The 24,787-nt window shown below is 41.8% G+C and overlaps 1 protein-coding gene across 1 annotated transcript; it reads left to right on the top strand.

Annotated features, from left to right (window-relative positions):
• Positions 1-3,698: 3,698 nt before the first annotated feature.
• LOC144512799 (coagulation factor XIII A chain-like) lies at positions 3,699-24,521 on the top strand. The gene is made up of 18 exons (XM_078243733.1): positions 3,699-3,780; positions 5,306-5,385; positions 6,220-6,316; positions 7,149-7,325; positions 8,166-8,414; positions 9,655-9,773; positions 10,313-10,420; positions 10,596-10,770; positions 11,574-11,712; positions 12,467-12,570; positions 12,651-12,739; positions 15,241-15,394; positions 16,107-16,216; positions 17,505-17,670; positions 17,786-17,940; positions 18,296-18,432; positions 20,322-20,427; positions 22,717-24,521. The coding sequence occupies exons 1-18, from the start codon at positions 3,699-3,701 to the stop codon at positions 22,750-22,752; spliced, it is 2,283 nt and encodes a 760-aa protein (XP_078099859.1). The 3' UTR covers positions 22,753-24,521.
• The last annotated feature ends 266 nt before the right edge of the window (positions 24,522-24,787 follow it).

The raw sequence follows: 24,787 nt of genomic DNA on the forward strand, positions 1-24,787 counted from the left end.
TTCAACAGACTTTTGAAATGAGCGATTTTAGACCCGTTTTAGGGGGGCTCAAGCCAAAAAAAACGTCAGCTGACGTCATCGTTCAGTAGGTAGCTCAGAGATTATCGGCAAATGAAATAACTGATTACTTTTGCAAGGCACTGTATCCGTGTCACATTCTCATTAGGGGGGCTGAGCCCCCCTAAAGGTCTGACCCTAGAATCGCCCCTGGGTTAAAATCAGAAGTTGAGTTACTTGACTTCCGGTTACGCTTGTGACGCAGTTCCAGGTGCGCCGCCAGAAATTTTGGGCCCCATGACAAAAAATCAAATTGGGCCCCCCTCTGCGCAGCTGTTGTCACCACATCTCTAGGACCTAACTGTCCCATCAAAAGCTTTACATAACTCTAATTAAAGGCTTGCAACTGTCTTGCTTCTTGTAGTTCAATACTAGTACTAGCACATTTACTGCTGGTGATTTGTACATGCATGCAGGCTCAGGTAAGCTACTTACTGTTTCCAACTGTCCAGTATCCAGTACAGACAGTAGTTTTTTTTATTTTATTTTTTTTTTATTTCATAATGATCATTATATGAGAAAATAATTGTTATTAATGTGTTTAAATTTCTGTCATTAATAAATATTTCATTTTCTTTTTTTGTAATGGTAAAAAGAGCAAGAGAGACAGAGACATCCCCACAGACTCCCTGCAATGATGCTAACTGGCATGTCATTGACCACAATGTTGCTCACCTTCTTCACTGGGACAGGGAGGGGCACGGTTAGGGGGAGACTGGGGTGCTGCTGACTCATCTGTTGTTAAGTCTGCTAAAAGGGGCAGGGACAATGATTTAATATGAATATCTTGCTAAACGTTTCCCTGCACTGATTAAATGGTGATTAAATGTAGGCTAACACTAGTCTGTAGCTAGCTAGCTTATTTCACTATGGACATTAAGCCAACAGGTTGATACCACTCACAGACTATAGGCTACCCACCTTTCTTGGTGAAAAACTGTTACAGTTTGACACCCTTTCCTTTGTCTTTTCTCTCTTTCCTTTTTTTAAAACCAGATTTTGATTTAACATTACTTGGCAACATTGTGGTCACTGTAGTTCTGGCGCATCTACTGACTGCAACTAAACACCGTCCGTCACTGAGTGCGCTAAGGCAGGACCAAACCATTTCATGCAGATACAGGGGGGTGGTCGGTCAATATGGATGTTTACTTTTTGGTCAAGGGGTCTATTTAACTTTTACTGCCAAAAACAAGTAAAAACAAAGAGATCATTAATTGTATTATTATATTTGAAATATATATATATATATATACTGAATGATGATGGTTTAATCATTTTATATTAGTTTTTACCAATGTTTTGGGGCCCCTGTCAGTCATGGGCCCTTGGAATTGTCCTAACTTTTCCCCCCTATACGGTGCCCCTGCGCACTTCCATTTCATTTGTCGAAAAGTACAATAAAAACTCACTGTTTACACAGGTGTCCTGGGTGAAAGTCAAATGGATCAAATTCAAAAAGTGAAACGACTCATTTCGCGGGGGTTGTAAGGCTAGAAAAAAATGCATCCACTGATTTACAGATATCGCTTTCGTGGTGTAAGTCTATGGGGAAAAGTCTTTTTGGGCCAGAGGGCAGCAGGCCTGCTCTGACACAAAATACATGAAAGCGCAAATGTATTTCTCTGTGGCAGGCCTTTACAAATCGTACTGTTGCCGGTTTGAAACCCAAATGAAGAAACCTAATCTTGTCTGGTATTCTCTGTCTGCTTCTCTTCGTGTCATACTTTCCTAATCCCTTTTGTTGCCGAGTTCAGAGATGCCAGTCAGCAAACAGGAAGTGGAACATATAGTCCCCTGACCCAATCAGCAGCAGCGGGTCAGTATGACCTAACAGCCTGGCGGTCGAGGTCAGAGGAAGTTCCTGCAGAGGAAACAGCTCTCCAACATCTCAGTTCATCTTTTTAACTAAACCTCTAACCCTGACACCATGAAGGATCTTTAACATTCACATCTGTGTTACACATGAATATATTCATTCAAAGTCGACAAACAATATAAAACTGTGATAATCTGTTTTCGGGTCGTCTTTCCACTTTTACAACCATCACAACTCTAGTTTTGGTTGAAATAAACACATAGTTTACCGATTTACATGTGAAAATATGTTGGCTCTATACACGCTAAAAGTCTTGCTTTTTTTAAATGGAGTCTGGTGGGTTTAGCGCTGGCGACTTCAGAGCTGTTTCTGGTTATACAGAATGGTCTCAACGAGGTTTCAAACGTCTATCTTTGAAGGGATCCTTTCCATAATGTTGTCAGACACTTAGAATATTAATCTGAGGTCTGTCAGTGGCAAAAACAGCACTTTTAGTGGAAGAAATTGACAATGCACATTTGCCCCATAGGGTTACATTGCAGCCCGGTCTGTGTCTGCCGGTTACAGCGTTTACACTTAATACTGGACCAATTTCAAAGATTGTTGTTCCTTTAAGTAACTTAGACACAAAAACATAAGAAAAAAGGGTCCAGGTTGAAAAAAAATGGTAGTTACTCTTTAATGTCACTGCTGATCAATAACAGGTCAGAGTGTCTGTTTGGGTCGAGGTCACTCACTCACACACACACACACACACACACACACACACACACACACACACACACACACACACACACTTCCCTGTTCTGATGTGTGTGTTTTTGTCAGAGGTGGAGGAAGTATTCAGATCCTTTACTGCAGTAAATGTACTAATAGCCAGGCTGTTCTCATGAACCATTCGTACATATAGCTACGAAAAGTAAAACACTAATTTATATGTATTCTACGTATTTATTACTGCATTAAGCACATTGACTGCTGATGTAGAAGAACGCTGTGGACAGCGTAGGGTGGATGTCGGGTGGATGGCTAGGACATAAGGAACCCGGGAAACACGTGTTCCTGTCCTGGGAGGGTTTTACTTAAAGAAATGAGTGAAGTCCGCACAACAGCTAAATGCTCCGGAAAAATACTTCATTGTGCAAATAAGGCACACTGACTATTTGGTCTTCCTCAGGTGGAGGAACTACATGGATGTGCACTACAAACCACCATCTTTTCCCCAAATCTTAACTAGTCGTTTTGGTGCCTAAACTTGACTGTCGTCGCAGCGTGATGGGAACTTTTTTTCAGCTAAACTTAACCATAACGGCCGCTGTCAGGACCTTAACCTCCCAGAGCTCTGTACCCGGCACACTGTAAAGACCGCTACACTTAACTGTCACGGGACCGGTCGGCGGTCGCCGTCATTTCATAGGATATCATTTCAATTGTTGTGCGTAACGTTTCGTACGATATCATATGAATCCGCTTATGAGAATGTGTTGCTCCAAAAAAAAGCATAAAAAAGCATCATAAAAAGCATCAAAAATAATGCCGAAAAAAAGTGTTGGAAAAGCACAGAAAAAGGTGTCATAAGCCTTAAAGAATCTTATAAAGCGTCAGAAAAGCGTTGAGAAAAGGGTCAAAATACTAAAGTAACATCAGAGTGTTTTATTATTAGAGAATAATACAATATTCTGTTGTTATCATAAGTATTTAGTGATGTACCTAATGTAAAAAGTAACTAAACGTATCGAAGTATATGTATAGGTGTGTGTGTGTGTGTGTGTGTGTGTGTGTGTGTGTGTAAAAAGGGGAAGTAGTGTGTGTATATAAACTGATGCTAAAGTCGATCTCATCATTATCTGATCTGACCATCAGAGACTCGACAGACAAACCAACTTCTCTCTTTCATCTGAGCGGTGAGACACACACACACACACACACACACACACACACACACACACACACACACACAGGTTTGTGGCACTATCTTTGTGGGGACTCGCCATTAACATAATGCATTCCCTTACCCTAACCTTAACCATCCCAACTAAATGCCTAACCTTAACCCTTACCCTCACCCTAACCAGAACCTCATTCTAACCCTAATCCTAAAACCAAGTCTTAACCCTCAAACAGACCTGTAACCTTGTGGGGTCCAGCATTTTGGCCCCACAAAGCTGTCGGGACCCCACAAGTATACTGGGCTCCCGGTTTTTGGACCCCACAAATATAGTTAAACAAGCCCACACACACACACACACACACACACACAAACACATTATTATTATGATTATGATATTATCATTATGATTAACGTTTTCATTTTTAAAGTCTGTACATTTCATTATACATACTTATCATAAAGCACTTGAAATGTTTTTAAATTTTATGGAATATTCTGTTTAATTTTACAGATTTCTCCTGTATATTTTTTAAAACATGAACGTATCAAAGGAATTACAACTATAGACTGTGAATGTACATGTCCATGGTAAAAGATGTATTATCAGCTACATGTACTTAAATTATCGAAAGTAAAAATACTCATAATGGCTTCTTGAATATTTTTTATCTCATGCTTTTTTAAACAGAATGTAGAAGATATGAAAATATATGTTCTGTTTTTACATAATTGAATTCAAGGTGTGGAATATTTTGTCCACATTTGACCATTTGTATAATCCCGAATATTCCCCGTTGCAGAGTGACAGTGTCTCTGTGGGGCTTTATGATGACATTTTATAGAGCTATAACGATACGCTCAACACATAATTTGATACGATTCACGGTTTTAAGTTTTTCCCAGGATTTTATTTAACAGTATGAGCTGCAGACAAATGACTGAATATTTCTTCTATTTCTATAAACTGGGCAAAGAAAAGAGTTGAGTTGTAAGACACTTTTGGCACCTTTTTTCAATGCGAAACAACCCATGAATAAACATAGTCATTAACTGAGCTCCAACTTTACATGCTGCAACAATAAAGTGATGAACACATTAATATTTAATAATCATGAATCTCTAACATATAATAGGGATGTTACGCTCAGGTCAGGATTCCATTCCCGATTTTACTGTACGTCCTTGATACAATTTTCTCACGTTTGTTTAAACAGATTCCAAATGACTGCCAAATATTCCTTCATTTATTATCCTGAATAACAAAATTAAATAAAAATAAAAAAAATACACACGTCAAAAGAACTAAATAAATAGAAAAAAAGTCAAACAACTGAAATCCAGTAGAAAAGTAGATTACGCACTCGGCCGTTTAGAAATTTCATTGCGATTCAGTTTTTATGTCAAACGGTTGCAATCTTTACACGCTGATGTCGATTATAAACCGATTCACCACACATTGGTACAGCCTACATTTCAATATTCAAAGTATTATATTCATGTTTTCTTGAATTTCAATATTTCTTTCTCTCTCTGTGCAGTGACTTCAGTGAAACCTCCGGCCATCATGTTTCTATCAAAGGGGGAGTCAAACAACTACAAGGGGCGTTACATTGAGAAGGTATTGCACCACTGACAACAAACACATTACAATTTCAAAAAGAAGAAACGTCCAAGGCACTCTTCTCGCAAAAAGTTAAAAAGCAAAAAATTATGAATTATTTTGTCTAATATTTAAGATAAGAGGAGCGTATGTTGATGGGTTATCACAGACTGGTATATGTCAACGTTTTGTCAGAATACTGTTTATTATGTTTTTAACGATTTGTTTTGGGCAATGTGGTTGAACGAAACCCATTTTTCTGAAATTGAAACTTTGAAAACGGATCAAATTTGACTCAAGGACAACTTGAGGGTCAATCGATTAGTTGTTTGGTCTATAAAATGGTTAAAAAAAATAGACAAAGTGTTGGGGATTTCCTCCTCTGTGTCCCCCCCTTTTGGGACAATGTGTCTGACTCCAAATAAAAGACCTATATATCCCAGCCCATTCGTTAAATTGGAATTACATTGATCCTAAGCAAGAGCCAAATAAGACGACAAGATTAAGTAAAATACATTCGTTTAATCAGTCAAGCATCGGAGTTTCAAGTTTCCCTAGCAACAGACAAAAAGCCAGAGCCGGTCCACGTACCTCTAGACTGTCAGACCTTGTGAGCCCCGATCTATTCTTCCCCTCATCTCTTATACTTTCTTTCTTGGGTCCCCTCTTCTTCTTCCGCACCAGGACTGCTATCTTCACACAACACCCGCCAGGGTGGGGGCCCCTGTATTGTGTCTCGTCTTCATTTGCCTACATTTGGACTACAACAATAAAAATGCATTTACATGAAATCAGTCCTCTCTTTCTTTCGTTATTTCTTTTATTATTATATTTTGTGCTATTAATCTTTAGGTGTCGACCTCCAACTTTGGGCATTTAGAAGAAGATTTTCCAGACTTTGAGGCTTTTCCTGACGCTCCCACAGCCAGAGCACCTGCTGATGACGGCAGTAAGATTCATTTAATTTATCATTTTTGTATCTGTCTGATTCAGTTCATTTCAATTAGATTTACAGTATCAAATCATAACAAGAGTTATCTCACGGAACTTTACAGATAGAGTAGGTCTAGACCACACTCTATAATTTACAAAGACTCAACAATTCCAGTAATTCCCCCCAAGAGTGAGCATTTAGTGCGACAGTGGCGAGGAAAGACTCCCCTTTTAGGGAGACACCTCAGACAGACCAAGGCTCTTGGTAGGCGGGCGTCTGCCGGTGCCGGTTGGGGGTGTGAACAGTGGCAATTATAGTAACAATAAAAATAATGGAACTATGACTAGAAATAATAGTTGTAGCAGTTCAGGGCACAGCAGGGCGTAGTAGGGCGTAGTAGGGCGTAGTAGGGCACTGCATGGCGTAGCAGGGTGCAGCAGGAGCAGGACAACGGCGACAGCTGCAACCATGACTTGGTTGAGGTGCCACCCTAATCCAAGGAAAACTGCGGGGCGAGAAAACATTAGGGCTCCGGGGAATAAGCTCCCCAGAGCTAAATTAGTAACAAGCATTTCTGGGACAAGGATGCACACAGAAGGAAAGAGAGAGAAGAGAGGAGCTCAGTGTGCCAAAGGAAGTCCCCCGGCAGTCTAAAACTATAACAGCATAACTAAGAGCTGGTCCAAAGCAAACCTGAGCCAGCTCCATAAGGGTTGGTATGAATCGGACGACTGTGAAGAGAAGGAGAGAATAATGATAATAAAAAAAAACTCTGATCTGATTCTCTGATCAGTGATCAATACACATGCAAACATGACATACTCTCCCTTTATTCCTTTCCTCTCAGCGTATCTGTCGGTGCAGAAGGTCGACATGTGTCAGCATATAAACGAACCGCAACACAACACGGCCGCCTTTGACACCCCCAACCTGGTGGTCCGCCGCGGTCAGGAGTTCCTGGTGAGAGTCACCTTCAACCGCCCGCTGGCGCAGAGCAACGACTTCCAGCTCGAGTTCCTGATTGGTGAGTTGGAATTCTGGGATAAGACACAGATTTACAGGTTTTCCCTGTGAATTTACATGTGCATGGTCAAAAAAAGAACATGAAAAACCTGTAACTGTGAACAACCATATACATTTCCATTTGTTTAAGACTGTTTACATAAGGCCGTTCTCATGAACCATTCATATATATATATATATATATATATATATAGCTCCGAAAAGTAATGCATGGTAATTTCTATGTACTCCCCGTCTTCATTACTGCATGCAACACTGCATGCAAAAAGAAATCTTTGAAATTGGTGCAGTATTGAGCGACAACGTTGTGATCAGCATCAGATTATTATTATAACTGTCTAACAACATTATGGAAAGGATCTCTACAGAGATAGACCTCTTCTAAAAGAGTAAAATCCTCTTTGTTTAACCAGAAACAGTTCTGAGATCGCTATCCCTAAACCCACCAGACTCCATTTAAAAAAGCAATTCTTTTAGCGTATATAGAGCCAACATATTTCCAGCCAACATGTAAATCAGTAAACTGTGTTTATTTCAACCAAAACTAGAGTTGTGATTGTTGGAAAAGTGGAAAGTTGATCCAAAAGGGCTTTTGACTTTGTTTTTGTTTCTGTTGACTTTGATTGAAGTTTATTTTGCGATGATAAAATGACTGTTTATTTACATTGAGTCTGGTGGCATTAGCAATAGCAATTTTGCGGATGTTTTAATGTTTAAAAAAAGGATCTTACTCTTTATCAGAACGGTTTATATCTGTAGGGATCTGTTGCATAGTGTTTGCTCACTTTCTGGAGTTTCCCCTCCTTTCCCTTCATCACTAATACTCCTCCTCCTCCTCCAGGTGAAAACCCTTCGGCCAGTAGGGGCTCCCTGGTGGCGGTAACCTTCAAGTCCCGTCTTGGAGGCCTGTGGTCGGGTCGGATTGTGGAGAGTCAGGGTGTAACTGTGACTCTGGGCATCACACCGACGCCCAACGCCATCGTTGGGAGGTTTCGTATGTACGTGGCCATCATGGTGGGCACCGGCATGCAGCGAACCAAGAGGGACGGCACCACCGACCTGTACGTGCTGTTCAACGCCTGGTGTAAAGGTAGGAACTCTCCTGAGAGTCACTGTTCAGATGTTTCTGTCCTGTCTAGAAAAGCAAAGATGAATCGATTAGTCGTCAGAGATCTGGTCCGAACCACTTCGGACTATCAGGGAATAACAACTTGTGGATTTACGAGGTCAAGGTGCACTTACACATCATCTACTTTGAAACATTAGAGCTGAAAACAGAAACTGTGAGAGACAGACACTAGAGTTCTTGATTTTACAAGCCCTATCTTGCACCCGGTGCAGCGCAAGTGTGTTTGCTAGTTTAAGACCGACGCAGTTGTCAATTTCCCGTCCAGCGCCCACGTCGTTTAAATAACAAATGCACCTGCGCCCATCTGGTCTTACAGGGAGGTGTGTTCAGGTGCATTCTGGGCGTATTGTTATCTTGAGGCAGTGGGAAGTAATCGCGCCATTCACCAACAAAAACCTGGTCTAAAGTCAATAGCGCAGCATTTCATTGTTATTTTAACAGCAAATTTGTAAAATGCTTCTAGGCTCGTGCACAGCGCGCGCACACTATGCTTGTTACACACACACAGGGAAGCGCAGCAGCACACAAACATGCAAAAGATTACAAATAAAAATATTGCAGTGAAAATCCGCCATCATAATAGTAATGCGCCAAGGTACAAACACGCCTGGCTTTTAAAGGGAATGGGAGATGACACTCTGAAAACACACCTATGAATTAATGAAGACACTAAGTACAACCCTTTTGAACCATGCGCCCTGGTGATGTTTCAGGAGTTATTCAGGGAGATCGAGGACAACTTTTAAGTAAGTTTATCTATTTTCAGAGAGATTTATTGTCGTTTTAATTGACATTTCCTGTAAATTATGTTTGAAAAAGTGTTGTTTTCTACGTTAAACTTCAAGAGAGAGTGAGAGCAAAATATTTCTTTCAGAGCCTGTTTAATGTCTGTGATAAACTGAAGGATGCAGTGTTCCTTTTTGTGTTGAGAAAATTCTCCTACTGTTTAAGCTAAATAAAAAAGCCTTAAAAAACAGGGCTGTTTTTCTGACACCGTGAAACTTTTACTTTTCAGAGATACGTGGTTCTCACAGGACAGTGACGCTACAAAGACATGATGCAACACAAAACACACATACACAAAAATCTTCTTAAATCTTCCTTCAAGCAGCTTTTATGTTTCAGAGAATTTCATTTGAGAGTTTAACGTTTTGTTTTTGATAAGGGGAACTGAAAACTCTCGGTCTGTCTCTCTTTGCAGATGATGCAGTGTTTCTTCCTAATGAAGCAGAACGGAACGAGTATGTCCTCAACGACCATGGTGTGATTTATCAGGGTTCATTTGATGCTGTGACAACCCGTGACTGGGTTTATGGACAGGTTAGTCTGGATCAACAGAGGCACACTGCCACGATAAGCCTGACAAGCCGGATATCCGGTGCGGTGCCTAAAACTGATTGTCGCCCGTGAGCGTGTATGCAGCCTGTTAAAGGTGTATCACTCATATGTCTGCGCAGCTCACTTGTAAAACTGTATGTTACTGGTTGTATATGCCGTTTAAAAAAGACCATTCGGTTCTTATTGGTCAGCGTGTCCCCATCTGCGCTCTCAGAGTCTCTGCACCATCATTGCAGCCGGGGAAAGCACAGTATAGCGGCACTTTTTACCTATTTATAGTATAGTTGTGTGTTCACAAACAAACGTTTCTGATGGCTCGTTTAAAAACAGTTTCTAATACGGGCTCTGTGCATTTCTCTGTCGATTGAGTGTTTTGATACTTTCATAGTATTTATATATATAATATAATATATATAATCAAAGAAGACATCTTACTTTACAATATGGAACCTTTAAAGAAATACAAACAACCCACAGCTTTTTTTTCTCCTATCCCATGTATCTGTGTTTTCTTACTGCAGTTTGAGCGCGGCATTTTGGACACGTGTATTTACATCCTGGATGCATCTCGGATGCCGATCAATGACCGAGGCAACATCATCAAAACGGTCAGGATGGGATCCGCAATGGTGAGAAAAGAGACTTTCACATGGCTGACTTTTTTGCAGTTTTAGTTCAGCTAGCTTGGTCCAGAGTGAACTATCTCAACAGCTGTAGGATGGATTCTTAAACAACTTGGTTCAGACATTTCTGCTCACCCAGGGAATGACGCTGATGAGTCCCTGACCTTTCTCTTCCCCTTAGATTAACGCTCAGGACGATAATGGCGTGTGTGTTGGGAACTGGAGTGACGACTACTCGTTTGGCAGGCCCCCGACATCTTGGACGGGCAGCGTCCAGATCCTTCTGCAGTACGCCAAAACCGGACTCCCGGTCGGCTACGCCCAGTGCTGGGTGTTTGCTGGAGTCTTCAACACCTGTAAGAGCATGCACTGTTTCCAGGATACACTTGTCAAGGTGTCATGTCAAGACTTTCAGATAACTTCAAGTGTACAAGGCCCAAAGGTTGTTTTAACAACCATATAGAGACCCAAAACAAACACAGAGACTGTAGACAACTGCAAAGAGACAAAACTACCAAAAACTACATGACTACAAAGTATTGCAAAACAACCACAAACAGACCCAAAACAACCACAAAGTAAGTAGTAGTAAGTAGTACAACTACCAAGTGAGTACAAAAAGTACAAAATGAGTACAAAAAGACTGCTCCTTTGTTTTCTGTGTAAAATCTTCATCTGATAAGTAGCTACAACTGAAATAAATGCAGTTGAATAAAGACTACAATATTAATTATATATAATTATACTTCTCATATATATACATCTCAATATTTTTTACTATATGTGAATGGAGCGGAGGCATTTCAATCAGGAGAGGGAGGGAGCTCAGGGCGCCGTGGGTGACGATGACTGGAGGTGGAAGGGGAGGAGGAGGGTTGAACGTTTGCCTGAAATGACAACTGACAGCAGAGAGAAGACATTTAAAGCAGGATGTCATGCTGTGATTGGCTCATGAATTTCGTGGCCAATTCTGGTTGGTTTACTGAAAAGTGAACACCTCAAAACAGCTGATTAGTTTTAGGAAGAGAGAGAGGTGATTGAAGTCCTCCTGAGCTACATGAGTGTGTTTTTTCAAAGTGACACACCATGAACAATGTGCTATTTGTTGATAGTATGAAATATTTAATGTTAATAATTTCAATATTTCATATTTTTGCAGTCCTACGCACCCTTGGCATCCCGGCAAGGCCCGTCACCAACTTTGTTTCAGCTCACGACAACAACGGCAACCTGAAGACTGACATCATCTGCCTGCCTGATGGCTTGCCGGACTACATCAACACCAAGGACTGTATCTGGTCAGTCATGCCTGTTGCTAGGAGAAAGTGATGCAAACGTCTACAAATCACAGACACAAAAATATCACAAAGAGACACAAAAGAACAACAAAGAAACATAAACGGATATAGACAAGTCACCATTACAGCGTTGGCACCTCACAAGTAGCAAAACATTGAAACCCATCCATCTATCCATCCATCTATCGTGATCCGCTTATCCGGCGTTGGGTCGCGGGGGCGGTAGCTCCAGCAGGGGACCCCAATCTTTCCTTTCTCGAGCCACATTAACTAACTCTAACTGGGTAAAATACCTTAAATTTGTACTTAAGTACAGTACTTGAGTAAATGCGCATTCCACCACTGGAGAGAATCATGTTAGATACTACTTCTTAGATCAGGGGTCTCCAACAAGTAGACCCTGATGGGAATATTGTCAGTGATGTAACTAACTATGTGGTCTAAAATAAGTGTAAAATAGTCATGAACCTTGACGTGAAGTTAAGATTTTTCATAAGCTTTGGGTATTGCAATTTCTGTAAACATTAGCTTCATTCGGCTTATGTGTGTTATGTAAACAAATGTAGGCAATGTGATGCGAGTAGCTCTTGGTCACTTGGTCCAAAAAAACTGCAGTTTCTTTACAGTGTAAGGTCTGTGACAATGACCCATTTTTGGATGGAAGGGTAATCAGATATAACATTAAGGTATTAGAACAGGTGTAATCTGACTAAACACATGTACAAAAAGGTGTACTGACAGCACGTCTCTGTAGGAACTACCACTGCTGGAACGAGGTGTTCATTAGGCGCGACGACCTGCCGCCCGGCCTCGGGGGATGGCAGGTGGTGGACGCCACGCCCCAGGAGACCAGTGATGGTAGGACAGACAGACACAGACAGAGAAAGACGGACGGATCAACAGATAGCTGGATGCTAAACATGATGTTTGTTTTACAGGATATTATCGCTGCGGTCCAGCTTCAACTATTGGCATCAAGGAAGGTTTGATCTGTCACCCGTATGACCCAGGGTTCGTCTTCTCTGAGGTTAGTTTCTTTCTTAATTTCTTTAATTCTTTCATGAAGTGAAAAGGGCATTTTCCCAGTGTTAAAGGAGAACTCCGGGCCAAGTACGTTAATTTTTTTACGTTAATCTTGATCGCTATGAATATGCGAGTACTGTCGATAGAAAAACAAAAATGAGCCGAATTGGTGGTAGCAACGCAGAGTTGCCGCAGTGACGTCTAGAGCTCCCACTGAGTTAAAACGGCAGTTGTGGGGGCATGTTCTAAAGAGTGCCTTTGTGCCTCTTAGGGACTGTTCGTTATTTAATTAAGGGGCCACCGGAGGAGTTTTGTGGCCTCTAACCTAAAAAGACTTGACCCTCCCCTCGTCAGTAATAATTTTCCTATGACCCTCCAAAATGATTTGAAATAGAGGCATGACCCTCCCCTTGCATGCAAGTTTGCACTTAGCAAAGAAGTACAGACGCCATTTGATTTTTACAGCCATGACATACAAGAGTTAACCTCTGCATTCTCATCTTACACATCATACTCCTCTGTTATGGTGTGGTGGCCATTTCAGTAGATTTACTCACTAATATTGTTGTGGAAACACAATAAGCATGAAAACTAAATGCACACTTCATGCATTACTGCATTACTTCAAATACTAAGTTCCTCCTCTAGTAAACTAGTATTCACATGAAATAAAGCAATAAAACATTGAGGCCATTCAGCAAATGACAATGGGAAATAACAATTCAACACTGGTTGCTATGGACTTGTCACTAGGCTTCGTCATTGTATATTTTAGCACATAGGTAAAGGTGCTGCAGCTGAACATTATAGTCCAAAACACATCAGTAGATCCACAAAAAGGTAAATGATACGGTGTATCCAGCAAGGCCTATACGAGCGTCACATTCACCAGCCAGCTCCAAACAGGTGAACGAGGCCTCTCCACTTCGCCCCTTAAACAAAGTGGAATAAACGTATAAAAACCTTTATTGCAAGGTTGGCACGGCAAGATGTCCAGACTAGTGCAACAGTAAGTTTCGTTTGCGTCCTGCTGCTCCCATCGTCATCCTGGTAATATTTTTTTACTAAAGCAGTATATGAAATCTGATGTATTACCTACCACCATTTAGTTGTTTTGTGTTATTTAAAATATTTATAAAATATCTGGTCACGCCAGACGTAATTATTCCACTCATTTTTTTAAACAATGCAATTACCCTTTGAGCCACCAGGGGGCAGTGCTCCTCCTGCCCCCTCCAGCCATCTCTGCGTATGCGGTCAGACCCATCAGCTAGGGGGCCAAGACTGAGAGCTACATGGATAAATATGCATCAAACAAGCCACTTTGAAATGTTGCTCTTTTCATGAATACAAAAGTTGGGTGACCCCCTCCCCCACCCCCAGACTAAAAATGTTGGGTGACCCTTCCCTCAACAAAAAATAAAAAGACATGACCCTCCCCTATTTTCCTCTGGTGGTCCATTCCATAAATAGCGAACGGTCCCTTAACAGACACAAAATGCAATTAAAAGTTTTTCACGTGCAACATGAACAGGGCCCTTACGTGACAACAAGATGCGTTTTCAACTCAGACATCCTGCCGGTAGCTAGCTCGCCCTGCTAGCTGCTAGCTGCCGTCCGAGATGAGTGTGTTCAGCCAGGCTTCGGTGATAATCATCACGCAGCAGTTGCGTGTGTAGTTGTAGCTCATCCATTTTTGCGATCGATCTGGCGTTGGTGAGTAGGAGTCTTGGCAGTGGAGGTCTGTATGTTAGTTCCCTTAGCCCGGCTAGCAGGCCCGACCGGCATCCTTGCTTCTGCTTTCTCCCCGCCTTCGTCGAACTGCCGCGGCCGACAACATTCCAACAAGCGCCCGCTGTTCTGGCTATGTCCTCCAGAGGACAGGTCATGCCTTCGCGCCCGAAAACTTGAAGTTTATTTCCCCCTCAAAAATAGGTAATTGAGCACTGTAGTGGTTATGGCCATATCAGTGACTATGTATCTACATGGAAACGGTCCAAATGATAGCGTTAGAGAAGGCTAGCTGTAGTCTCACACTGAAGTCCCGTGGGAATTCAGTTGTAGCAGGAAAAGGTAAACAGTAGTGTGCAGATCGGAGCGTAGTGTATGAAGAGTGAAGATCGGAGGTAGAAGGGAAGAAGCTTGGAGTAAGAATAACGAGACATTGAGAACTTTGTAAGTGTACAGACAGTTTATTAAAAACATAGTTTATAAAGACTTACCGTTCACGTATACAGGTAGGCGCCATCTTGGGAAAACAGACATGACCAGTCGAATGATGAACTCCGTGTTTGAACTATGTTACTGGTTACTGGTTACACAGTGTTCGTGGTTCAACTGGCAGGCAATGTTAGCTTACACTAGCAGCTAGCATAGGCTATTTTTTTTTGCTAATGCCAAAGATTCTCTATAACTAAAGAGAACGTATTACATGCTGCACCAACGGAATGAAACGCTACACACTTTCTGTCACCTAAATTGTCATCATAACGGTGTTTCCTCCAGGTGAACAGTGACGTTGTCTTCTACCAGCGGGATCGCTATGGGACTCTGACTCCGTACTGGGTGGATAGGGATCACATAGGAAAGGCTGTTTACACCAAATCTTTGGACAGCAACTCACCGAACGACATCACACAGAACTACAAGTACCTTCCAGGTAACACAAACACACACACACATTTCAAATTACAAAAAATTAATAAGACAAGATTTATCTTATTAGTTTAAACGCACAAGTGAGAATCAAGATCTTTATGACATGGAAACACTACCGTTCTTGTCCACAGGGGACGCCAAAATTAACACAAAATAAAAATTCCTTGTAGTTGCTTTAATGGCAGGGTTAGTAATGATGAAAAGATAGCAAGATATGAAAGTAGCATCTCCTCTGGGCGCCCTCTAACCCCTCTTCCCGCCCACACACAGATATCCACGAGACATGTCTTAAAAACAACAAATCCCACCCAAAAAACGCAGCTGTCCAACAGAAAAACGGCAACCATGGCGTCAATTTCCATGCCTGTCAACTCCCTCAGCAGTAGCCACTGCTGAATAGCTATGCCAATGTTAACTCTAGTTTGTCCTCTAGCTGTATCTGCAGCCCTTTAAAGTCACCGCCTTTTTCAGCTACAATCTTTGCCTTTTTAGCAGGGCGGGCGGGCGGTTGCAATTAACCGCAGCAATGGCAACTTTTGCTGAGTTTTCTCCTCCATTAGCACAATATTTTCCTGTGTGTGAGTAAAGTACAAGTACTTTAAATGTGTGCAGCAGCTGTGTTTCTAGATACTGCATCTTTAATGTGACTCGATTTAAGACTTGAGAGGGTTGGGAGACGTTGGAGTCGATGGTGAAGTGATTTCTGTCTGCAGGTAGTGCAGAGGACAAAAGGACTATGGCCCGGTCGGAGGAATACGGCGTCGAGAGGCATCACTCCAAGCTGCCCAAGACCACACTGTCTATCATTATTAACGCCAGACAGGTAACACACCTGTCTACATGTCTGTCTTTCAGTACTGAACATTATGGGTGTCTCGATTTCAAATCGAGAATTGATCGAAATGAGCTATTTGAATTATCGATATCAAAGGATTGGCGATTCCCTGTATTTTTTTCTCTCTCCACCCCCACCTACTTCGCATGTCTGGAAAAACAGACACAACGTAGCGTATCCGGCTGGTAGCATGCAGCTAAAGACACAAGGTAAGTTTAGCTTAGGGGTAGCCTGCAGCTGTACTTTTCCAGACACCATGGCCACTGCCACTGAGATGACGGAGAAACAACAGAACTGGAAAATCCTCCTGCTTCCCTGAAGTCCCCGTGTGGCAACATTTTGCCTTCCCTAAGTTATGGAAACAAACAACAAAGGTAAAGCAGGTGGGCTCTGACAGGACTCCATGGTGCATTCAGATGCACCTTGTAAACTCAGAGAAACTCAAACTGTTGCAAAATACCCTGACATCTAGTGGCTCTTATTGTGGTATTTCCATAACTACTGAAATAAAAATGTAAATGAGTTTATTTCAACCAAACCAGATTGGTAATGTTGGCAATTTCAGGGATGTTTAATGTAAACAAAAAGGATCTAACTCTTGAACAAAAAGGTCTATCTCTGTAGGGATCCTTTCAATAATATTGTCAGACACTTAAAGGTGCTCTAAGCGATGTCACGCGTTTTTTAAGCTACAACATTTTTTGTCACATACAGCAAACATCTCCTCACTATCCGCGAGCTGCCTGTCCCCTGAACACGCTGTCTCTGTAGACAGCCCAGGCTCCACAAACGGCAACAAAAACAAACTGTGCCAACCTGCACCACCAAACATAACAAACAGTCTTCCAGCGTTCCAGCCAATAACCGACAAGAAGGATTTGGGGGTGGAGGTTGGGGGGTTAGTGCGCGGAAGCACGGAAGAGAGGGAGAGGGGAGGGGATGAGGAGGAGGGCTGAGCGAGCTAGCCTCGTTTTGTTTGAAAATACTTTGAACGTCAACAAGAAGTGCCGTCATCCAACATCGCTTAGAGCACCTTTAAAATAATAATTGGAGCATGTCAGTGGCAAAAACAGCACGTTTTGTGGACGGAAATTGATGGTGCGGAATTGCCTATTAACATTACGTTGCATCTTGTTCCGCGTCTTGTTTAATACTGGACAAATTTCAAAGATTGTTGTTCAGTCTCTTAGACAGAAACACATAGGAAAATAGGGTCCAAAAAGTTGCCCTTTAAGTACAAATTCAATGTACTTGTACTCTCCTCCCTTCTCTCCAGGTTAACCTGGGTCAGGACGTCAACCTACAGGTGGATTTCAACAACAGCAGTGATGTCCCCAAAACCATCCAAGCCAACCTGGCCTGTTCCGTCATCTTCTACACCGGAGTCAGAGCCAGTCACTTGAAATATCACAACTTCACCATCACTGTGCCGGCCAATCAAAGTGAGCGATGTCAGAGAGGAAATAGTATTTGTGGTTATTAGAGATAACCCCTGTTACAATCATGATGTGTGTGTGTGTGTGTGTGTGTGTGTGTGTGTGTGTGTGTGTGTTGCAGTGAAGAGTGAGATGGTGACGCTCACAGCTGATGAGTACATGCCGTATTTGGGCACCCAGATCTGCCTGCACTTCATTGTGACGGGACAGACTGAGGACGAATCAGTGACCGCCATCAAGGTGCTTGAGCTGCAGATCCCGACGCTCACCGTGACGGTAAGACTCATGTCAGGGTTGAAAATCCTCTTTAAGATTTAGTTTGGTGTGTTTTGTCGTGTTACCTCTGTTAATTGTTAAGAAGAAGTTAAGACATAGAGCTTTTATTGTGACGGGAAAATCAGAAGTGGTAAAATGCTGTAACGAGTGGCCGTTGACTGTGTTGTTCATTAATAAAGAGAGACGTGCAGTGCCGTCTTGGTTCTGGCATTGGATGCCCGTGTTTCTTTATTTTATAGTCGAGCCAGAGTCTGGGCGATGTAATAAACCTTCGGTATTTGTGCAGCACCATTGTGCGCCTTGTGTTGTTGTTGTTGTTCTTATTTTTCTACTACATCTTCTTCTGTGTTTCCAGCTGAGTGGCTTGCCTCGGGTGCAGCAGGAGATGTTTGCCAACGTTACCTTCACCAACCCCTTCAACTTTACCCTGGAGGCCTGTAGGCTGTCCATGGAAGGAGCTGGAGTCATGAGCGAGAAGACACGTTTCTACAGGTACACACACATACGCACACGCACACACGTGATATATAAGTGAAGTCAAAAGACCTCGATCGCCCCCTGGCGACTGGCTGCAGTATAGGTCATAAGTCCCGACCCCTCTATGTTAGCGGATGGGACATGGGCCAAACTAAAAAAATCTAAGTGCACGTCAAATACTTTTTCCTAGAGCTGCAAAGGTTAATCGATTAGTTGTCAATTATGAAATTAACCTGCAAATATTTTGATAATCGATTAATCGGTCTGAGCGAAAAATTCAGAATCCAGCTTCTTAAATGTGAATGTTTTCTAATTTAATCACTCCTCTCTGTCTTTGAGTTAATGGAACATGGACCTGAAAAATAAATAAATAAATCAAAGTAAACGTCTAATAACATAACATTTTTCCCAAATATGGTTTCAGTCATTTTAGGTAGTTCTGATCACGCAGAAGTTTGTTCCAAGTGTTCATTTTTCTGATCAGTTTGGTTTTTATAAGGGCTGTCAAAATGAACGAGTTAGTGCCAATTCCTTTGAACGCCACATATGTTTTGACGCACGCTGTTCAATTTAGTATCACAAGCGGTATCGTTAATCCTTCTTTTAAGGAAACATGAAGTTAAATGACTGTCCTGATAAGCTAAGTTAAGCTAATGCTAGCTTGTGTCAGGTAAAGCATTTTTTATTTGGGTGATTAGTAATATTTTAGTAAGATGCTGAAAATGCTGTTTGTTGTGTGTTATTAAAGCAACTGCTTGGTGGCTCGAGTGGCCCAAGTGGCGAGTCAATCCCCATAGACCCCCATGTTAAAAAAATCCAAACTTTTACAGCATAAATAAACACGTTTACAGACTGGTTCTATTAAATTTCCCCCTTTGACACTTCATGACAACTGTATGAGGGGTGATTTCTTTTTTAAAGAACTCACCCATTTAAATTATATTATTATATATTAAAGTTGTGTTTCTATCGACACAAATTAAGATATTTTGGTAAGAAAAGCCGCATTTTCCATTTAACCAAGTATCCTGTATCATAAAGACATGTCTGGCATTCGTAGCAAAGCAAAATGCTTAAAAATTTTGTGAGAAATTATGATTTTAATTGTGGATACACCTCCTGCCTTGATAGGACCATGCTTTAGGAGGCACGGCATGTCTGTCCCAAAGTTGTTGCCGCATCTACGTATTGCTCTAATGAACAGCAGCGGCCAATGTGGTATCTATATATATATATATATATATATATCTATATATCTATATATATATATATATATATATAGATATATATAATTTTCCTCCTTGTTAATGTCTTCCTAAACAAAATTTTAAAAGGTTAAATGTGAGTATATCATGGAGAAATAAAGAGACATGAAATGTTTATATTGACACATCAAAGCTTCACTTACATGGCAAATGTCAAAATCTTCTGTATGAGATTTTTACTGGAAAAAAAAACTGAAATTTACCAGAATTATTAAATTACATCGCAATACATACGTAGTCTCGTTTTGCCAGACCCCCCTCCAAAGCGCGCTGAAGGAGAGTTTGTCTACTCCACACAGCATTCGTGGATGGGAGGAAAACGTACTCTGGTTTAATGGCTCTTTAAACCAATCAGAATCGCCATGGGCGGTGCTAAGCTCCGCACAGAGCCGCTGCAAAACACGGCTCTTGAACACGAAAAAAATGAACGTGGTAAAAGAACAAGTAAAACCTGTAACTGTGAATAACCATACTATTTTTAATTTCCCTATCTGGAATATTTTGCCTTAACTTTTGTACAGTGGGAGGAAGTGGAGACACGTCATCCATCTTTATGTATACAGTCTATGGTGATGACATGTTGTGGCTGTTTGGCTCGTGTGTATTTATACCTTAAATGTACACCTGTGTGTGTTTCAGAGTCATTGATCCTCAGGCTTCGATCTCCTGGAAGGAGTCGTTCAACCCTCGGCTGGCTGGAAAGCGCTGCATTGTGGCGGTGATGGACTGCAGCAACCTCTGTCAGGTAACCTCGGCACCTTCCTCTCTCATATTACCAGCAGTGGAACGTAACAACAATTACTCAAGTACTGTATAATGTGTTCATGTTCAGATACTGTCCACGGCAATTGGCCATATCCGGACACATCCGGCCTCACACTTTTTGCGGTGCTTTTCCTGGGCGATTGCCCCCCCCTTTTTCGTGGCAGACATGTTGACATGTCATAGTAGGAAAAGTACAGGTGTATTCAAAACCATTAATGATGGCTGCATTCCACTTCGGAGAGGTATTGTGGTATTGTGCATGCTGACTCACTGAAATAGCTTACTGGGACACTTTATAGAATTGAGCCATCGTTAGGGTTATCAATTTCAGCTGCGCTTTTCCTACTATGACAAGTCAAAATGTCTGCTGTGAAAAAGGTCCATTAGTATGCACAAGTAACTTTGATGAGAGACAGCTGTGAGAAGGCTTGCGCGAGCGAGGCTCAGGTGGTGCTACAACTTTACGTTTAGCTTTTACTGAATAATTTGGAGTTGTTAAAACATGCCATTTCATTGTGAAGAACACAAGTACAGCAGTTGACAGCATTGATGTTAATTGGACTTGTTAATACAACTATTCCCCCCGAAAAAACCAGCAGCGCCCAGAAAGTGTTTACAGCGGGGAGATAGGGGCGTCCGAGTATGGCCAAGGGTAGCGCGCGGCTAATTCACCGGTGTTAGCTTCCTTTTGCCGGCTCTCGTAAAGACAAAGCTAAAGGAAATGGTTAAAATGATATTCCATTAGAAAGGTAAGTAGCAGGGCTTGACATTAGCACCCGCCAAATGATGGTAGATTTCGGCAGTGGTGGGTAACACAGTTACTCTCACTAGCCACTTTGGCGGGTGGCATGCCTTTATATTGTAACACTGGTGGCAGGAGAAGCCTACTGTGCCGCCGTCCGACACAGGTAGGGGTGTCACAATACCAAAAATTCAGTAGTCGGTGCCAATACCATTAAAATAACACGATTCTCGATGCCAATTTTGGAACCACATGTTCATAAGTTTAAAAGATAATTTTTCAACCGAAGAAAGTCTCAGTTAGCCGTAGGTTTGTCATATGACCACTTAGTTTTGTGTGAAACTGCTCAGTAAACTACATCTCTCGTCTCACACAATTTACGTCACCTAGCTTGATGCTCAACTTGCTCGCTAGCTAGCTAGCTTAGCTCTGTTCCACAACACATGTAACACTACCTTACCCGATGTGTTTTATCCAGTGTTTTCAGGAGATAAGCAAAAGAACAAGCAAGATCCGCTGCTCGTGTGAGTAACGTCACATCCTCGGTACCATACACATAGACATCGTAGTTTCAGCGAGACGTCATCCATGTGACTTTGAAGTGTGTAGTCTTTCTAATTACGTATTTTCACAGTCTTATACTTCAACAGTTTAACAATAAACTGAGACTTTCTTGACTTGCAAAATTATCTTTTAAACTGATGAACATCATATGTGTAATTCATGGCTCAATTCAAACAGGATCAAAAAATAATTATTATCACTCCATTGACTCTCGTTCATATTTTTCGAAAAAGATAGGTGCCATGGACCGGAAGTAAAAGGGCGTGACTTCGGCTCTCTATTCCATGAGTAGTTCCATTTGTTCGTGACCTCTTATTTCTGAATGTACGTACGAATCGACTGGAACACTCTGAAGCGTATACTGCCGCCATCAGTTCCAGAAGAGGCGCAGCACCGATGCTCTAACACTGGCATCAGCGCTCACGGTGCTTAAAAAAAAAATGGGCATCATCAGTGTTTTGTAATTTTAGAATCAAAAGGTATTGCAAGTATTGGTTCTCGTAACATACCCAGACACAGGAACGCAGCTGTGACCCAGTGTGGAGCAGCAGCAGCCCACGACCAGCGTACGGTAGCCTGTACGGTACATCAGACCAGCAAGCCGATTCATTAAGATCCCCCAGAGCGCCGTTCAGCGCGCGCACGCAACATGGCAAGCAGAGGTCATAGACGGTATAAGGTATAGGTTTGTAGAAGAAGTACAGAGAGAGCTTCCCATCCCCAAGGGCGCGTGCCGGCTGCTAAGTGAAACGCGGGTTGCATGTTTTCACACAGAAAGGATCTTTACACACATTATGAGAGCTGAATATTAGATAACTGCAGTGTTATATTTTCTGTGTTTTATTGGTGTACATTTAAAGTACTTGTACTTTTTACTTGAGTATTTCCATTTCATGCTGCTTTGTACTTCTTCTCCACTACATCTCAGATGGAAATATACTTGCCCTGTTTGTGTTTTTTCAGATGAGGGGAGTTGCTTGGGTCGACATCACGTCCTGAGATGATTGGTTCACAGAGCTTTGTGACCCCGCCCCTCACCATGTCCACTATGCCTCCACCAATCACAGCAGCTTCAAACTGAGTGGGCGGAGCCGGGAAAAAAACACGTCTTTTATGATTTTATTTCTTGTTTGACTTCAATGTACACAAATCCCAGGAAATTCCAAGCTTTCATATTTTTGCTCCACGGACGGAGGCAGGTTTACGTGACAGATCCTTTTTAAAGTGGCCGTATTATGCTCATTTTCAGGTTCATAATTGTAATTTGAGACTGTATCAGAATAGATTTACATGGTTTAATTTTCAAAAAACACCATATTTTTGTTGTACTGCACATTGCTGCAGCTCCTCTTTTCACCCTGTGTCAGGTCTCTGTTTTTAGCTACAGAGTGAGACCTCTCAACTTCTGCAACATCTTTGTTGTCAGTCGCACATGCGCAGTAGCTAGGTAAGGATTACACGAGCTAGCTAGCCATTTCTCCAACTTCGGCCTGTATAAGGCAGGATTAGCCTGGGAGACTTCTTCTAAACGAGGGCGCACTTCCAACTTTGCGTGGAATACCTGCAGAACAGGGACATGTAAGTAGTTCTATACAATTTATTTAGTAGATTAGGGTGAATTTGTGTGTGTTGTAGCAGTGTTTCGCCATTGAGAATGCGCTAGCATGCTAACGGTTAGCCCCCTATGCCCCTCGTTTAGGCTAGTGACGTAGAAAGCCGTGCCGATTTTGAACAGCTCACCCGGAGACTGAAGGTAGGTTACATTCAGAAACCCGTATCTCCCTCAAAACAGCATGGATGTTTTTTTTTTTCAAAGTTTGTATGCGTGTGGAAGCACCAGAGAAACAAAATAACACCACCAAATCCCAGAAAAGAGAAGTTAGAAGTTATCTGTTATAGTTATGGATGATACTGGGGCAGGGCCATCACAGGAAAGAAGGACATTAAATGAAGAACAACTAAAAGCTAAAAGGGAAAGGGAAAGACAACGGTGATAACGTGAGTCAACTTCGGTCGGGCTTTCAACAGATGGAGACAATTACGGGATTGTAAATGATTCAAAACCGACCCCGGATTGGCCCTCGAGCATACAATATGTCTATTTGTAAATAACTTTAAATGCGCGATGTGGTTGTACATCACAGGCCGACATATAATTACGTCCTTCCATTTAGCTGGACTTTTCCCCTTCACTTCGTGTTTGTGTTGGCTTACTATTGTCTTTCCCCTTTTCCCCCTGTAACGTTACTTGTGTAAAGCGTCCGTGGGTTTCCTGAAATGCGCTATATTAATATAAGTTATTATTACGTTGGTTGCTACAACAATCTCTTAATGCTTTGGCTCGTGACACAGTGACAGTGATACCCGGTTTGGCTCACTATACATCCAAAGTAGGCTAAGTTACCGTATGCAACACTTGAAATGCAACAATGCATCTGCGACGTATTGTCTTATTGTATATGAATGACTTTCTGTCTGAGCAAAACATTCATCGCGACTATAGAACCTCCCCGTAACGCTAACAACGGTAATACAATGGGCAATACGGCACAGTGAAGAAAAGACCTTTACGACAGCAGCTGTGGTAAAAACACTACCGCTTTTGTCCAAAGCGGCCGCTAGAGTCAACACAAACTGAAAGTTACATATTTATAAAGCCACTTTAATCATCATTACAATGTTTGGATGAAAAAAAATTGTTGGTGATTGTAGTCTTTTTTTTCCACTGCCGAACCTTTTCTACTAACAATAAAGCATTTTCAAAACCACGGAAGGTGTCACAGAACATTATTTCCACATCCATCAAAATCATTGAGGACAAGACAAACTGCAGTTCAGTTTTCAGTATTTGTAAAGGAATTGCTCCAATGCAGCTTCAACAAAAGGTTTAAATGTCAGTTACAGCTGTGGAGGAAGAACTCGGCAGTGGCGGAGCTAGAAAATCCGGTGGCATGGGAAGACGGTACGCAGGAATCCCCAAATGATTTAGGGTTACCTTTTGTTGATCATAACTACTGATAAAATAAGACACATT

The sequence above is a fragment of the Sander vitreus genome, chromosome 24 (assembly GCF_031162955.1).
Source record: "Sander vitreus isolate 19-12246 chromosome 24, sanVit1, whole genome shotgun sequence".
Classification (NCBI taxonomy): domain Eukaryota; kingdom Metazoa; phylum Chordata; class Actinopteri; order Perciformes; family Percidae; genus Sander; species Sander vitreus.

What these genes read in the sequence shown, in the direction of transcription:
- LOC144512799 (XM_078243733.1), top strand. Translation starts at nt 3,699, where the DNA reads ATGCTAAAGTCGATCTCATCATTATCTGATCTGACCATCAGAGACTCG. An exon ending in AGGGGCGTTACATTGAGAAG is followed by an intron (nt 5,386 to 6,219) that starts GTATTGCACCAC and finishes ATTAATCTTTAG; the next exon opens with GTGTCGACCTCCAACTTTGG. An exon ending in TGCTGGAGTCTTCAACACCT is followed by an intron (nt 10,771 to 11,573) that starts GTAAGAGCATGC and finishes ATATTTTTGCAG; the next exon opens with TCCTACGCACCCTTGGCATC.